The 17,429-nt window shown below is 39.9% G+C and overlaps 1 protein-coding gene across 1 annotated transcript in view; it reads left to right on the top strand.

The window, feature by feature from the left end:
* The window catches only part of ITFG1 (integrin alpha FG-GAP repeat containing 1), a 138,299-nt gene extending 121,139 nt beyond the window's left edge, over nt 1–17,160 (top strand). The window contains exons 15-18 of the mRNA XM_061594577.1: nt 456–580; nt 1,032–1,114; nt 10,669–10,786; nt 14,252–17,160. Of these exons, the coding sequence (XP_061450561.1) occupies nt 456–580; nt 1,032–1,114; nt 10,669–10,786; nt 14,252–14,311 (386 nt within the window). The 3' untranslated portion in view covers nt 14,312–17,160. The remainder of the gene's footprint in view (nt 1–455; nt 581–1,031; nt 1,115–10,668; nt 10,787–14,251) is intronic.
* The last annotated feature ends 269 nt before the right edge of the window (nt 17,161–17,429 follow it).

Raw genomic sequence — 17,429 nt, 5'->3', positions numbered from 1 at the left:
TGTCCAAATGCACTGCAAACAGACAAACACCTTTCCAAACTATATAGTAGTTGCAGATAACCATATTGGCAATATGGGAAGGGCTGTGGCTCTGTAATAGAACATGTACAAAAAGTGCTAGGTTCAGTTCCCGGCATCACTAGGTAGGACTGGGAGAGATATGTTATGAAACCCTGGAGAGCTGATGCTAGTGATTGTAGACAGTGCTGAGCTAGATGAACCAATGGTCAGACGCAATATAAGGCATACTTCTTTTCCTGACATACCTACAATATAATATGTATGTAAAGTGCCTTGAACAGTTTAAAGTACTATATAAATGCTAACTGTTCATAGGTTTTAGGGCTCAAATGTAACTGAATACCTCCTAATCCAGTGACCCTGTACCAAAAATGTTTTGCTCAGAAGACCTTAATTAATATATTTATTGTGGCATCTTTTTAATTGCATTCCAGCGGGACAACTGAGTCAGTCAGCACACTTTGCCCTCCAGCTCCCATACAATGTGTTAGGCTTGGGACGCAGCGCTAACTTTCTTGATCACTTGTATGTGGGCATTCCTCGTCCGTTGGGTGAAAAGGTATGTTGAAACCCCAATTTGCATAGAATTGTATTGATCTTTAATAGAACCATATACATTTGGTTTCATACTCAGTGTCATGTTGGATTCTTCTGCAAGGTGTGGGATGGTGAGAACATCAGTGTCAGTGTGGGTTTCAGCAAGATCATTGTAGGCTACCTTGCAGGATAAAATGGTAATGTGAATAGACTCAGTGGGATATCAATAGACCTTTTTCCTGCAGATGTCACAGTTTATCTGCAAGGATGGCATTATTCTTGTTTAAAGTCCTTTGCAACCTTCCAGAACAGGAAAAAAAAAAGTATTTTGGAAATGTCATTCCAACCAGTTTCTAAGATATGAGAATGTGAGGTTTTGCTTTGGCTGCACAATTTACCTGGTGGAATTAAAAATAAAACCTTAAAGTTAGAGTGAGCTCACAAGACATTCACTTTCATTTCCTCTTTTTCAGACTATAAGAAAACAGGAGTGGACAGCCATTATCCCAAACTCACAGCTTATAGTTATTCCATATCCTCACTACCTCCCTCGAAGGTAATGCCACTGATTGGTGCAGATTTAAAACCTACCCCATGAGTTGCAATGGCCACTGACTTGAAGAATATTTGGGCTATGCTGCAGTTGGCGCCAGACCATTTCCCTCTCTTATCAAAATTCTTGTGTACTCATAAGAGAAAAATCAAAATACTTTCCTCATGCCACTAAATTATTTTCTGAGAAGCTAGCTTGCACTGAGTTGCAGAAAGATACCAAGTTGTAAAAAAAAGGTAAAGGTGTCCCCGCACTTATAGTGCGAGTCGTTTCCTACTCTTAGGGTGACGTCTTGCGACGTTTACTGGGCAGACCGTATATATGGGGTGGGATTGCCAGTTCCTTCCCCGGCCTTTCTTTACCCCCCAGCGTATGCCGGTTACTCATTTTACCGACCACAGATGGATGGAAGGCTGAGTGGACCTCGACCCCTTTTACCAGAGATTCGACTTCCTCCTTCTGTTGGACTCGAACTCCGGCCGTGAGCAGAGCTTCGGCTGCGTTACCGCCGTTTACCACTCTGCGCCACGGAGGAGTTGTAGCTGTGCATATTATGCACTTTGGCATGTGCCCTGGAAGCAGAATATAATTCTATAATATAAGGAGATATTGTGTGGACTTTGAAACCAAATCTATATTGTAATAAAATAAGAGATTTGGTAATGGTGTTGATGAAGCCTATGGCTGTGATTAACTGAGCCAAAGCAGCAGGGTCTTGGTGCCATTGGACTGAACTACTTAGAGCCTTGAAGTGACAGAGCAGAGAAAAGTGGTGCAACAGAAGCATGGGATTGGCACCCTGAGAGACTGAGACAACAGCAGGCTAAGAAAAGCAGAGGGGCCTTAGGATTGGAATGGGAGTGGTCCTGAGGAACAAGGGAAAGAGCAGAAGGCTTATAGGGTGAGTCTGAGAGGATTATTTAAAAAAAAAACTGGGATAAAAAATGGGCAGATTGGAGCTGTAGAGGTAAGAATGAGCAACAAGGACCACAAAGGAAAATAATCCCTGACTAAAGAATGACCAAAGGTAAGAATGGGCACAGGACCAGGAGCTGTATAGCTGAGGTATTGCCATCCACATATTAAATGGCTGCAGACCTCTAGAAACCTTCACGCAAGCCGTATCGGATGGAAGTTGTGCAAACGCAACCTTTCAGGACAAGTTCTCTGTGGGTTATGTTAATTGACAGGTTTTTTTAAAAAAAACTAAAAATTAATCATGGATATATTATTCAATAGAATGCGTCTCTGTAAAATGTCTTCTGGGTATCTCTTAGACAAGTAGCCAGTGTAATTGTGAAGACACAATAGCTTCATGAGAAGTTTTGGTCTAATCAAATATATATTCTCTGTGTCCAGTGAAGTGAAAAAAGATTTCCATTCAGATTTCATGCACATGGTGTGTGTTGCCATGGATCTTTGAATTCTCCTGTAATTAGGGGTAGGAAGCTTGCTTAAAGGAGGACTTTCACTCTGAAATCCATTTGGAATAAAAGCCCATTTGTATGGAAGAAATAGGCTTTGGCCAGTTCCCCACCCTCTTCCTTTCTGTTCGCTTTGCAGCTGCCCTTATATTTGGCATCATAGAGACCATTTGTGTGTGTGTGTGTGTGTGTGTTATATATGTTAAAATGTTGCATATGTAATATTTTTTAAAAACGCATATTTTATTAGATTACATGCTGCTTCTCTATTCTTAGTGGCTTACTACAGCTCTGAAGAAAAGCAAAAATAAAACTATAGTAAAACTCAACAGAATAACTAAAAAGCTGTATAGATAGAAATCTATTTGTACCATTTTAATTTGGCAGTTTTACCTTTTTAGTTGTGTTTTTATGTTTGATGCATTCTGTATGTAATTTACAATGGCTGATGAAAAGAAATTTCCTTCTATCTTAAAATGATAGAAATTTATTTTTGTCAGCCACCAGCCATTGCAATTGATATGCAGAGTACATCTCATTGATAGTTACGTTGATATTAGAGCTCCACTCTCGTTTGAAAACTATTTTTCTTTAGCTGTGAACATTCATTTGTAGCCTGAAGTATCAAACAGGTTGTAAACAGCCATTCACCTGGTCACCTGTGACAAGTAATGGTTGCCTCCAGATGCCCAGGAACAGACCATTTCCTTTTAAGCCACACTTGATTAACATGGATAAACATGGGACAGGTGGGCGAGCAAAAGATTTATGAGCTAATAACCTATGTGGCACTTATTTACAGGCTGGTAAGCTTCAGTTTCTAAGCTGATAAATTTGAGTCTATCTCCCCTTTTCAGAAAAGTGAAATCACTTGAATTAAGCTGTTTACCTCTCTTATGATGGTGATGTATGTGTATACTATTGGTTATATTGCTTATACCATTCGTTCATAGATCCAGGAATCCAGACTAGAACTATGTGGGAAAAGAACCTTTCCCCCCCAAAAAAATCTATAAAGAATATATCTATCCTTGTCTCAGTTACACACTCCATGATTATCTTAATTCTCAGTTTGTAAACTGCCCTTCTCACAGCTTCAACTCGCCCCCTTCACAGGATGTAGCATGGGGCTCAAACAAAGAGTTGTGCCGGTCATCAGACTGCATCATCAGAGTTGCTGGTCCTTAGAATAAAGGTGATACTAGCCAGCCAATCCCATACCACTACTTGCTCTAAAGTACCCAGATCTGCTGTACTCAGTCTGGGCAGCTTGCTAATGGAAGTCTCCAACTTCTTTCTGGGTATCACTGACTTACCAGATCGCCTGCCTGCCTGCCGATCTAAGCAACTGACAGGGTGCCACTCTACCTGTTTTGATACTGGCTTGCTTATGCCACTAGAGTTACAGCACGGAATAGGACAGAGCTGCACATGAAATAAAAGAGGAATTTATTGGGCAGGACTCCAGTAGTGGTTTGTAGTCATTTTATAAAAATGTAAAATGTTAAAAGCTGGAACCTAAACTATCAGGTGAAGTTGCTGGATCCAATGCCAATATTTGTAAATTTTATTCTTTCAAATGCAACCCACCACACTACATTGAATACCATTCCAGACCCTCATGAATGGCTTTGGAGAGACATGGGGAGGTTGCAGGAAAGAGGGGGAGTGTGAGAGCCCCATTCCACAAGCAGAACTCCACTCTTTATACTGTATATTCCTGACCCTTGCCTCTCAAGTGCTTGTTGTTTAAGTCAGGTGTATTTTACTCAGGGGGCTTTGTGGTTCTGCCCCTCAGATCTTTAGGGGGTAAAATGCAATATATATATAAAAAGACTGAATATCAAAAAGGATATACAACATTGAATTGTACAAAATACACTGTTTAACAATTGTTTTAATAATTGGGGGAGAACTAAGGAATACAACTAAATTGCCATATGATGAGCAACGCTAAGACTAACACCAAACTGTAATTGTATGTGACCCAATAAGGGGCTGCTCCAGACTTAATTCAGCCCAGGCTATATGCCAAGGATGGGATATCTTTTTCAACTCAAGGGCCACATTCCCTTTTGAGCAACCTTCCAGGGGCCACATGTCAATGGTAACATGGGCCCAGAAGAAGAAGTGGGCAGAACAACAAGTGTGAATTCACTAATAGGCAGAAAACCTTGCAGTTTAAGAACATACCTATAGACAACAAATATTTCTGTCAAACTTTAAAAAGCAAGGAAATTGGACAGCTATAGTGAATGCACCAGGAGAGCAGGAGACCTGATCTCTCTGAGATATTGGAATGCCCTACAAATTTGTAAAACTGCAAACACAATTTGGGTTAGACTTTTACAGTCCAATCCACTTCCTGTGTAGTTTGGAAGAATTTGGTAACATGTTCCTCTGAGGATATGGTGAGTGGTGGCAACACTTGACATCTCCAAAGATGGAGAATTACATTTTTGTATGTTTGTTGGTGTTCTTACTTTGCTTCTTTCCTGTGTCACTGTTTCTACAGAGAATCTAACCTAGAAAATTATATTTCTCTCATTATTCATCCTAGAAATCTGTGTCAAATTTATTTTTATTAATTCCCTAGCCTTTTTATTAGTCAATGTCATTTGATGGTGAAGTCAGCCTTTTGTGTTTCAAACTGGAGATTATGTTCTATTTCTATTTTGGGTCCATTAACAGTTGAATCTGAAACTTCAGTTTGATGTAAAATCAGACTCAATACAATATGTTGCTACCTAAGCAATTACTCTAGCTGCTGGAAAAAACATACTTGGCATGCCCAAGATGGATGTTTTCAGCCTGCTGTGCTGAACCCACTCCACTTAAGGAAAGGAGGGCATCGTCAATTAAAAACATAGAGCACACCTAGAAATTTACTAGAATATATTTCACCTCCCACTGTTTTATCTTGTGCAAACTGAGACACTCCTCATGTCCATTGGAGACTATTCTGCAGAATAGCCAGTGCCATTATTCCACAATTGTTTTTGGAGTTTTTTTAGTATTGCAAAATGTTGCTGTACTTCACATATTCACAGAAATAGAAACAAAAGTAAATGATTTACTGTAGGAAACTTCATTAAAATTGCAAAGTAAATCAGACATATTTAAAGTGACTATCTGAACTATATCAGCTTTCTTAATATTGTTGCTTCCTCCCTGCTAAAACAAGATCAGCGCAGCACATGTCTTGTTTCTGTTATTTGGGCTGATTGCAGGTGTTGCCACCACTCACCATATGCTCAGAGACACATTACCAAATTCTTCCAAGCTACACAGGAAATGGATTGGACTGTGAAAGACCAACCCAAATTGTGTTTGCATTTTGACAAATTTGTAGGGCAGTACAGTATCTCAGAGAGGAGGTCAGGTCTCCTGCTCCTCTGGTGCATTTACTATAGATGCCCACAGGAGCCCCTGGATAGGGTGGAGGAGGAGGAGTGCTCCCCTTCCGCGATCTGTACAGGGAGGGAGCTTCCAAGCAGCCTGCCCGCCTGCCCGCGCTATGCAAACACATCCCTGCCATCAACCAAGATGGCAGCAGGGGCATCAACACCTTAGGGAAACTTTGGCTGCCATCTTGGTTAATGGTTAATGCAGCCCTGCATGAGCAGCTGCAAAAGACAGACAGGTAGGTGGAGCCAGCGGGCGGGCGGCTTGGAAGTTCCTTCCCTGCATGGATCGCGGAAGGGGAGCGCTACTCCTCCCCCACCCTAATGAGGGGGCCCTGTGGCCTTAGGGGCCCTTTGGCACCAGCCCTGTTTGTACAGTAGGCTAGATGTATTCACACTCACACATTTCCCTTTATCCTCCATCCAGGCAAGCAAGAAACATTGTCATAGTTCAAAGATGCATTCCAGCCAGGCAGAAACACTCATGGAGGGTGAAAAGCAAGGCTGGTGTTGCCTGGGAAGAGTCCCAGGGGCCAAATAAAGAGATCTGGAGGGCCACATTTGGGGCTGGGGCCTAAAGGTCCCCATCCCTGCAGTATGCAGTCAATAACTATACTACAAAATGGTAGAAATAAAGATTGGAGCAAATTTAATTGTTCATTCTCCACCAAGTCACCATCTTGCCATGTACTATAGGGAGAATAAAAGCACGTTACTTCTAGAAATAGCGTACAGTGGGTGAGGAAAATTGATTTATTCAGATACTTGCTGCTTACCAAGATGCTTACTAAAATATGTTGAAGCATTATACTTATCACACTATTGATTCCCATGCGAAAGTACCCCAAAACATTCACTTAACTCTGTAATCCAGTTCAGGCTCCATTGAATCCTGATACAATTAGTATCATGAGAAAGGGACTGTTACAATAATGTCTCATTTAGTCAAAGCAATGCAGCGGGCTGTGATATTGCTCCTTTTAATTAGCATCAAGTATATTATGTTGCTGATATTTTAGGAGCTATTGGTGTAGTGCCGCTTCTTCTTACAAATGAATTTTTAGTCATTAATCACTTATTTTTGCTCCTGGTGTTTTCTAAAAGAATGCTGTCTGAAATTTATGTCTCTTATGAAATGCACATTGATTTCAGTTTTCAGTCTGTTTCAAGATTTATTGATCACAATGGCTGACCTCAGTAGCCGATAAATCTTTATTGTAATCCTGAAACAAAACCTTGCTTGTTTGTTAGAGAGATCACAGCTTTATTAATCTTTGAAATAAACCAGCAGCTCTTGAAAAAGTGAATATGGAATGCAGTTTTGCTTTATAGTAACATAATAGCATGGTAGTTGAGAGGTATTATACAGTAGGGAAATGTCATCTGCAACCTGCTTACTCTAGAGTAGTCTAACCAATGAGACTCCAGTAACACTATTCACAAGTGATTTGCAACATAGCAATTCAGAAAGCTGCTTATCTGATTTTTACTTTCCTAAAGATACTAATTATCAAAATCTACAATGTGTCCCCTGAACTTCCAGGGATATCTGGTTCAGCTTTGTGTCTTGTCCTTGAAATGGCTTGTGTGCCATTGGAAGGAGGGATCAAAAATCTTTTTTTAAAAACTTCATTATATAGTTTTTTAAAAAATCAACAAGCATTGACTGAAATATTAAGGGACTGAAGGAGGTGAAAGAATTTCAGTTCTAGTCATTTGCAAGTTAGGGTTAATTAATTCAACCTTGCCTTCTATCATAATTTAAACCTGAGAAGCTTATGACTGTTTTGTATAGCATGTCTGGAAAAGCTTCAATGAATCTTACATTTTAGTAAAATATTTTGTTATTCTACTTCCCTTTTGTATATAGTTTGTTTTGCTATGTTCTTTTTTCAATTGTCACAATCTTTCTTGTTGTTATTTAATGAAGTCAGGTTGGAAAAGTTTAGTTTTCAGCAACCTAACAGATATCGTAAAATATGGATTTAAACAACATTTGTTGTGAACCAATAGGATTTTTATATAGCAGTTGGGATGACTTGCATCCCAAGGCAGAATTTGAGACAGAATTTTACCTGTAGAATAGATATTTATTTGAGGAACTAGCATGCAATACAACTTTGCCTTGTACACCTATTTCACACTCACAAATGAGTCTGAATTGGGCACCAATTTGTTCCTTTTGCCACTGCATCCTTACTTGGTGCTCCAGATTATCCATCCAACTTTCACTGACATTCTGATACAGAATTATGGGTTTTTCTCTGCTCTCCCCTTTCCACCACTACATTATGGTGCATAATAGAAACTAGCAGATTCATGGATTACCATTTATGGCGACCCTATGAATCAGTATCTGTTGTAAACCAGCCTATTCAGATCTTGTAAACTCAGGTCTGTAGCTTCCTTTATGGAATCAATCCATCTCTTGTTTGGCCTTCCTCTTTTTCTACTACCTTCTTTTTCCCAGCATCGTTGTTTTTTCTAGTAAATCATGTCTTATGATGTGTCCAAAGTATGACAACCTCAGTTTCATCATTTTAGCTTCTAATGATAGTTCTGGTTTAATTTGTTCTAACACCCAATTATTTGTCTTTTTCGCAGTCCATGGTATCTGCAAAACTCTCCTCCAACACCACATTTCAAATGAGTTGATTTTTCTCTTACCCACTTTTTTCACTATCCAACTTTCACATCCACACATAGAGATCAGGAATACCATGGACTGAATGATCCTGACTTCAATGTTCAGTGATACATCTTTGTATTTGAGGATCTTTTCTAGTTCTTTCATAGCTGCCCTCCTCAGTCCTAGCCTTCTTCTGATTTCTTGACTATTATCTCCATTTTGGTTAATGACTGTGCCAAGGTATTGATAATCCTTGACAAGTTCAATGTCCTCATTATCAGCTTTGAAGTTACATAAATCTTGGCTTTACCTTTCATGGCTTTACCTTTGGTAAATACTAGCAGTGTGCATTGGCTCTGCCTGTAACCCAAATTATGGGGCAAATACGAATGCTTCCAGTGAAGTTTTCACATGCCCTTAGTCAGATTGCGCCATTAACAAGGCATCATGAGTTAGAACAGGGACTCCTTTAAGTCCCAACTTGTTCTGTGAACTCAAATCATCTCAAAATGCTGCATTTGCCACTTTAAATAAAGTGACCACTACATTAAAAAAGAAAGTTCATCCTTGTGGGAGAACCACTGCACCATTCATTCGTCATTCTTCATTCCTAGGAGCAACCATGCCTGCAAATTGTATCCAGTTGCAGCAGAAAATTAAAAGGACTTTTTCTTTTTTAAAAAAAATTAAGGTTTCCTGCACAAAACCCTTGATGAATCTATCTGCAATTGAGCAGGCTTCCCAACACTACAAAAACGAGGCAAATCTTGTGGCGGGTACAAACCCCTATTAAATATACTCTCTAAAATAAGCCTCTAAGATAGAATGAAATCAAGTGCATGGCTCTGCAAAAAGCTGTAGAAGAGAACTAGTGTTTGAGCTTTTGAGGGGTGTTTCGCAGTAGCCTAAAGAATATACTAGCAATTAACTCTGAAACTATAGTCTTGCAGGCCTAATACTCTTTTTCCACAGGCAAACCTAAAGATTACAGAAGCAGATAATATGTCTCTGCTCCATCATGTGCCCTCCCCGCAAAAAGAGAGAGCCTCACTACAGAACAGGGAAAGAGGTGGGAGAATGAACTTAAATGTATGGTATATTATAATGGTATCATTTTCTACATGCCTGGGTTAAAACTACTCTCCATGAATGAGGCAGGTAGAGCTCATTTTGCTGAAACACATTAACTCAAATCAATATCAGATAGACTGTGCGCTTAGCAAAGAGCATGATGACACATGATGGGCTAAATGCTGTCTTGCAAATGTACATCGACGTACCATTTATGAACTTCCAGTAATCCATAGAATCATTTGCCAAGCACAGCACAATAGCACTTGAAGACCTTTTGTGTTTTTGTCCCTCAAAGGTAATTAAAGAATTCGCATGTACATTATTTTCCTATGGTGAGGGTTTCTGGATTCCAAACTCTGCATTCTAGTCATTTTTGAAACAGGAAGATCTTCAGAAGTTAGCATACTTTGAGTGTGATGCGTTTGTAACCATATAAACTTGGAATGCAGCAATATCGCTTGAAAAGTGACTTTGATCAAGATGATGGAAAGGGTTGCCTTTGCTTTGTTTTGGTATCTTTTACCCATATTCTTCTCTGCTGAGACCTTTGAAGGAAGTTTTATTTCAGTGTAGATTTTTGTATTTGAAGAACCCCATTAAAAACGGGCTAGAAAAACACCCCTCTCAGCCTTTCCCCATTTGTACTTCATATCATGGGCACAATTTATTCCTGAAACATGTGACCTTTCCTACTCAAAGAGGAATGGACAGGAGATTATCTTCTTTCCCTGCTCCCTCCTGCTGCCTAAATCCTTTATCTTCTCTATTTATTGTCTCTGCTTCCAAAAGCTGTCATCAACCTTGCAGTGAGTCAACACATGAAGCTACAAGTCAAAATGTTACTCTGACATGACAGACGCACCATGCTGGGGAACAGAGAGATGATGTTACTCATTACTTTATCCTCTATAAACTCCAGATCAAATGGGCCTAAAGTCATGCAGCTTTTTTATTATTTTGCATTCCATAATCTCTATGGAATATCTTGGCATCAGTTCTGAACTTCTCTTCTTCTCTTTCCCACAGCTGGAGTGCCAAGCTGTACCTGACCCCAAGTAATATTGTATTGCTGACAGCTATTGCCCTAATCGGGGTCTGTGTCTTCATCCTGGCAATAATCGGCATACTTCACTGGCAAGAGAAGGTAACCTTAATTAATTGCAGACTTTTGTCTTTCTCGCCCCAAGTTTAGACAATGCAGTATTGTGAACTCAACTCTGCACCTTTTTTTATTAAGCTTTCACTTTTGAAAAGTTACCATTTTAAACATAGTGATTTCGAGCCACTTTTTCGATAAATAATTGGAAAGTAATGTGTGGTGCAGGGGGAGAAATCTTAGCTCCATGGCAGAACATGCAGAAGGTCCCATATTCAGGGTATTCATTGTGTTCAGATTCAGTGTAGCACTAGGTAATTCATTCCATTAGCGCAAGGATTTACACTTGCACAATGGAACTTCCCTCTCTCCCCACCAATGCCCCTCCCTAAATCTGTTTGGGGTTTTTTCCAACCCTTTGGGGAAGATTTGGGGAGGGTGTGGAGAGGGGGAGAAGTTCCATTGTGCAAATGTAATCCTTGTGCTAACAGATCAAGCGCATTGGATGCTGCCCCTAAGTCCCTGATTATAAAGATCTTGGGTAACAGCTCAGAAAGATGTCTGCTTGAGAAGCCACCGCCAATCATACTGCACAGTAGAGGAATGGATTACAACCATGCAGATCCAGCCTGAACTATACCTTAATGATAGTTGGGGGGGGGGATTGCAGCTAGATATCCATGCTAGTCTCTTTGAGCACTTTACAAGGAAGAGAGGGATTAGATCTGCCCCTCTATACTGGCCTTAGCTGAGGGATGCATGCCATGTTCATTCAATAAAATTGTGACCTATTTAATCCTACATATTGCTGTCTGCCTTTTTTTTTTGCTTCCCATCAGCAATATACTATATCAAGATTGCAGATGGGATCACATTTTTGAATTCTCATCATCTTTAAAAACAACTTTGGCTTGTATCCAATGTAGCATTAAGTAACTTGCTCCATTAGCACAAAGATTTATGCTTGCATAACAAAACTTTCCCTCTCTCCACACACTCCCCCCCAAGTGCCCCCTAAATCTGTTATGGGGATTTTACCCATCCCTTCACCCTGGGGAAGGGGTGAGGAGAGGGGAGAGACATTCTGCTGTGCAAGCTTACATCCTTGCCCAAGAACATTGGCTACCATCCTCTGTAAGTAGAAAACTAGCACAGCTGGATTGGAACTCTCTCCCCTGGGAGGTAGACAAGCGGAGGAGCGTTCAAGAATGGTATCTGCCATCTGCACTCTGAAGTGGCACAGTCCCCTCCTCCATCTCACTCTGCTATATGTGGCCTCAGTCAGGAATGCACACAAGTAAGAGTGCTTTAGTTTGTTAAACTTGAAGGGTTTGTACGACCTGGCTTTGGCTAGGTTGCTCTGCCTGCAGTTGTAACTGAAAGGTACTTGCTACAATGTGGCCCTGGCAATGATGAAATTTAAACGATGCTTTCTTCATTTTCAGTTAGGCTGCAATACAAAGGGATTTCTTCCCTCTGAATTTAAGAGCCCTTGCTGAATTTTATTGACAAGCTTCAAAACAGCGATATTTTACCATGAACAAAACTTACTGTTTTACTCTATAAAAATGCATTGATCCACAGAAGCCATTTGAGAGGCTTCTTTTCATACTACAAAAGAAAACTGTGTCCCAATTTCTCATACGGCTCTCCATTCACAACTAAGCAGCTAGCCAGCAGGGTAGCCAGTGAACACTGCTGCCTAGCCAAGCTGTAATCATAACTGTCAAAATTATTGCTTGTAGGCATTCATGAAACAAAAAACAGAGTTAGAGGCTTAAAAAGGTTTTGCACATGCTTGAAAATTAGTAGGGCTTTTGTTAAAAATGCTAACATCAAATGCCAGAGGCTGGAGGTACAAAAACAATGACATTAGATACTCAGGATGGCACTTTGCCTAGCAAACAGAACTAAATTAGCAACAACTGTGCTTTTGCTAGGTGAGGATATATATCTCGCCTCTAAACTCTAAAATGAACAGTAACGCCCCACACATGCACACACGCCCAACTGGATCAGGGGCTTTAGCTGAAATTGGGAGAAGTACAGTGAAGGGCATTATGGTATTACAGAACTGTATATATAAATATGTAACTGTAAATATGTATATATTTTGAAGAACTGATATTAAGGGGAAGCTAGCATGTAGGTTGACATCTGAATTTTTTAAAATTCTACTCTTTGTTTTTTTACAAACACAACCCTTTTTGTTACAAAAATCACTGAAATTAAACACAGTTTAAGGTGCAAGTTGTAATTCTGTGTGCAGGATTGGCATACAGCAGAGCAAATATCCGTGTTAGCCACAATGTATGTAGTTTGTTAGACTTTCATGTTAAATGAAAGAGTCTTATAGGTAACCTTTTCAAAATGCCATGGAAGAGAGATTGAATGCAACTGGCTTGGAATTACTTGAAAGGAGCAAAGGCAAGAATTGGGGGAGGGGGAGGGGAGGATGCAGCACATTATGCAGAATGAATTTGCCAGGATATGGAATGGGATAGAAAGGAACATGCCATAGACTGCTTTTATATATTGAGATGTGTCAGAGCCTTAGTGGCATGAGCATGTCACTGCCAAGAAGCCAGAGCAGGATAACACCTTAAAGCTGCAGTTTTTTTCCTAAAAGATAAAAGGCCTGACTGCAAAATGCAGAAGGCTGCACTCAATTCAACATGAAGTCCCAGTGTGCCCTTAGAGAGCAAACACAGCTTGTCAGATAAGGATGAGGTAGGTGAGGGCAGCCTTTTCACAAACTACCTTCAGATGTATCAACCTTTTCACTTTCTGCATCTGACTTCTGCCTAGTTAACAGGTGTAAGTTTGTGCTTAGTCTGGTAAACCAGAGAAAGGCATGTTGTGGACTGTTTTTCCTAAATGGATGCTCCGGTGCATATGGAAGATGACAGGCTGCAGGTGAAGACACACCTGGGCCAATATAGAGGTTAAATATGCTCCTTTCATTGTTTAGACCATGGACAAAGCAGTCAGACATCCATATTTGCCAAACAGTGTGTTATGCTCACATGTTATTTCATCTTACTGCTTTGCAATGTCCATAATGATGATTTGAGTCACCCATTGTGGCTCATAAATTTGCATTCTGAATAGTCAATATTTGAGGGAGAATGTTCTTAAAACAGAGCTGGGATAGCCCATCACATATAGTAGTTTTAGAGCCTACTGTTAACATCTCAGCATATATGTGTAGTCCAGACAATGGCAAATGCATGTATACCATGCAGCATTTCTTCTTTATCAATCACTCTAAATGGGGGCAGGGAGTGGAACAGCACTGGGCCATTCATATTAAAAAGAGTTTATCATTAACTGTAATAGCCATTTCTCTGAGAAGACTGTTCCTCTAAAATGACACCTGTTTAAGTATTAATTCTTGAGGCTTTTAGTAAGCTTTCCATTACCTATTCACATGGTAAAGCAGCCATTCCATGAGATTCAATAGCTGCATGATGCATGCACCATGTTCCATAAAATATTCTTTTTTCCCCCCAGAAAGCAGATGACAGGGAGAAAAGACAAGAAGCCCATCGGTTCCATTTTGATGCTATGTGACATGCCTTAATATCTCGATGAAGGACGTGCTACACATTTGCTTGATCTAAGATACTGTATTTGAGCCTACAAAGGCAAAAGGGAAGGGTATTGTTACTGTGCTATTTGTAAATGTTGCATTGGTTTTAATTTATCTGTAAAGTGTTAAAATCAAGCCTATTTCACATGGCCTTCCAGTAATTGGTTGTATATATTGACAGATGTTTTCTCTTTATTTAAAAAAGCTGTGAATTCCGCTTTAATAATGGATCATACTGCATGTGTTCCATTGTTTGCATATCCTCACTTCTGTACAATGTTTCATGAAAAGGAAGTTATATGTAAATTTAAAAGTGAGTTTCAGTAAGCAAAATCCCTTTTAGTGCCACTTGAATAAGTCCTGTCACTTACACATTCCCAAAATGTGAATTGCATTCTTATAATTTACTCTCCAGCAAATTGTCATATGAGACAAGCTATCTCATGCCATTCTGACTGTACTCTAGGATGTTTGATCTGAAGTGCTTTGGTTACTTATCTTTGTATAAATCTTTGCATCCAATCAAGTGAGAGGAAAAGCTTTAAATGGAAGATAAAAACATCCTAATAAGAAAAACTGATCACAAGGTCCATTAATGTATTAATATTTTAAGATGGGTGCATATAATTCAACTTAGATTTTAAATTATGCCTTCCTAATATGGAATAATTGTGCATGGCTTATTCATGGTTATCATGTAATTACACTAAATCTTAATCATGAAAAATTTGACCAATAAAATAAAGTGGAGTTCTTGAGCAAGGAATAGGAAGAGAATTCACCAAGGAAAAATATGTTGTATGCTATTTCCAAATCCTCTTATAATTAAGGGCTGGGCTATGTTACATTTTTCGTGTAATCATACCTGAGGCTATGTTGCAGTTCCAAACCAAATTTTTGTATTTGTCATGAATAAGAATAAAAAGAATTCCAGCTAAGTTTAAAGAGCTAATCATTTTCCAAGTACAGATGTTCCTTTATTCTTAGAGATTTATATATAATTGATTTGAAAACTATTGTCCTGTATTCCTAATAAATTGTATCTATTAAGTTAAATCATGTATATTGGCTTAGTTCACAGATGGTGGAACTAACAGTGCTTCCTTTCAGTGCAACTGAATTGTCTGTATGGCCACCTGGATCAAACACTGGATTAATCTTGCCATGTTGGCACTGATATGTAAAGGAGAATCAAAAGGAAAATTAAGTTTCAGAAACAGGATACATAAGAACAGGTGAAGCTGCCCTATACTGAGTTGCTGAGGTCATTGGTGTATCTTGTGCAGTATTGTCCACTCTGACAGCAACTCTCCTAGGTCTCGCATGTAGACTTCCCTAGATCTATTGCTTGAATTCATTTCAAATGCAAATGCCGGCAACTGAATCTGTGGTCATCTATATGCAAAGCAGGTACTCTGCCACTGAGCTATAATTCCTGCCCAGTCATGATTGTTTTTTCCATTACTTCTGCCCCATCCTTGACATTTCATAGGGCATTAGCAAGAGAGAAGCAAGAAAGTGCACATTTGCAACTGGAAGCTCATTTTCTGTCTAGTTGTCACAGGCCTTTCTTACAAGTATTTGTTAAGACTTGACAAACTGTTGTCTACATGTTGCACCATTGTCACGGCCTATTAGTTGATCCTAACGTAGGGGTGGGAAGCCATTTTAAGCCTGTGGACCTCTTTCCCTCATGGGGAACCTTCCAGGGGCCACATGCCAGTGGGAACAGGGCAAAGTGGTGGAGCACTGGGTGTGACTCTTCCCTTTGTTTTATAGAACACATTCCAGCCCTGCAAAACTCAAAGAGACTTCTACATACATCTGGCAAACAGGTAGTATTATTGCCACATTCCAGCCAGGCAAAGGCACTCGAGGAGTGTGCAAAGCAGGGACAATGATAACTAGGACTTAGGGAAAAGCCCCAGTGGCTGGATAGAGAGGCTTCAGAGCCACACTTGGCCTCATTACCTGAGGTTCTTTATCCCTGCTCCTAATAGTGTGGGACTGAGCTGGTTTCTTGCCCTCTACTCCAAAGATAAAAGCAGGGTTTGTACTGACCTATTTCTTTCTCCCTTCATTTTCTCTCATCACTGTAAATGCACAGAGAAAATATTACAGGGATTGTATTTATTTATTTATAGCATTTATATCTCACTTTTTTCTCACAGGGGCTCAAGGTGGCATATATGGTTCTCTCCCTCCTCATTTAATCCCCACAACAACCTATCTGGTAGGTTAGACTCAAAGGCAGTGACTGGCCCAAGATCACCCAGTGAGCTTCATGGCTGAGTGGGGATTTGATCCTTTTTCAGCTCAGAGACAAAAGGAGTAAGAAATACCTGAAATGCCTCTTCTCTTATACTGAGGGAAAAGGGCAGGTACACATTCCTGCTGCAAGAAGCAAATAGCTTGGAGGTTTTCTACATTCTGATAATACTACCAGGCTAAATTCAACTGGCTTTGGTGTATAAAGCCCTATATAGGACCAGGATACCTGAAAGATTGTCTCCACCCTTATATACCCAGTCGATCACTACACTCTGCAGGTGAGGGCCTCCTGCAGATACCATCTCATCAAGAGGTCCATTCCACACAACATAGGAAGCGGACCTTTCGTGTAGTGACACCTACCCTTTGGAATTCTCTCCCCTTAAATATTAGACAGGCACCGTCTCTGTTGTCATTTTGGCACCTACTGAAGATCTTCCTCTTTCAACAAGCCTTTTAACCAGAAATCTTTATCCCAGTCTGCATCTGTATTGGGATTGTTTGTTTCAATGTTTTTTGAAGATGCTTTATTGTTTGATTGCTTATTGTTTGCATCCTGGCCTCCTTTGGGAGGAAAAGCAGGATATAAATTTAATAAATAAAGTTCACTGCTTGAGAGCAGCATTCTTGTTCCTTCAAAACAGTGATGCAAGAGAACAGTATTTTTTAAATGCCTTGTCCCCTTTTAAATTTGTGCTACGTTGTTTTTAGATCCTTAGGATGCATGACCTAACCTTCTTCAGTGCTGTACCAGCTGAGGCTCAGCTAAAATGAATGGAGCTTGTATCATCAGAACAATTTAAGGTCCAATTTGAGGGTGCTATGTTT

Source organism: Rhineura floridana, chromosome 13, assembly GCF_030035675.1.
Source record: "Rhineura floridana isolate rRhiFlo1 chromosome 13, rRhiFlo1.hap2, whole genome shotgun sequence".
In the NCBI taxonomy this organism is placed as follows: domain Eukaryota; kingdom Metazoa; phylum Chordata; class Lepidosauria; order Squamata; family Rhineuridae; genus Rhineura; species Rhineura floridana.
This window is presented reverse-complemented; position numbering and strand designations above follow the sequence as displayed.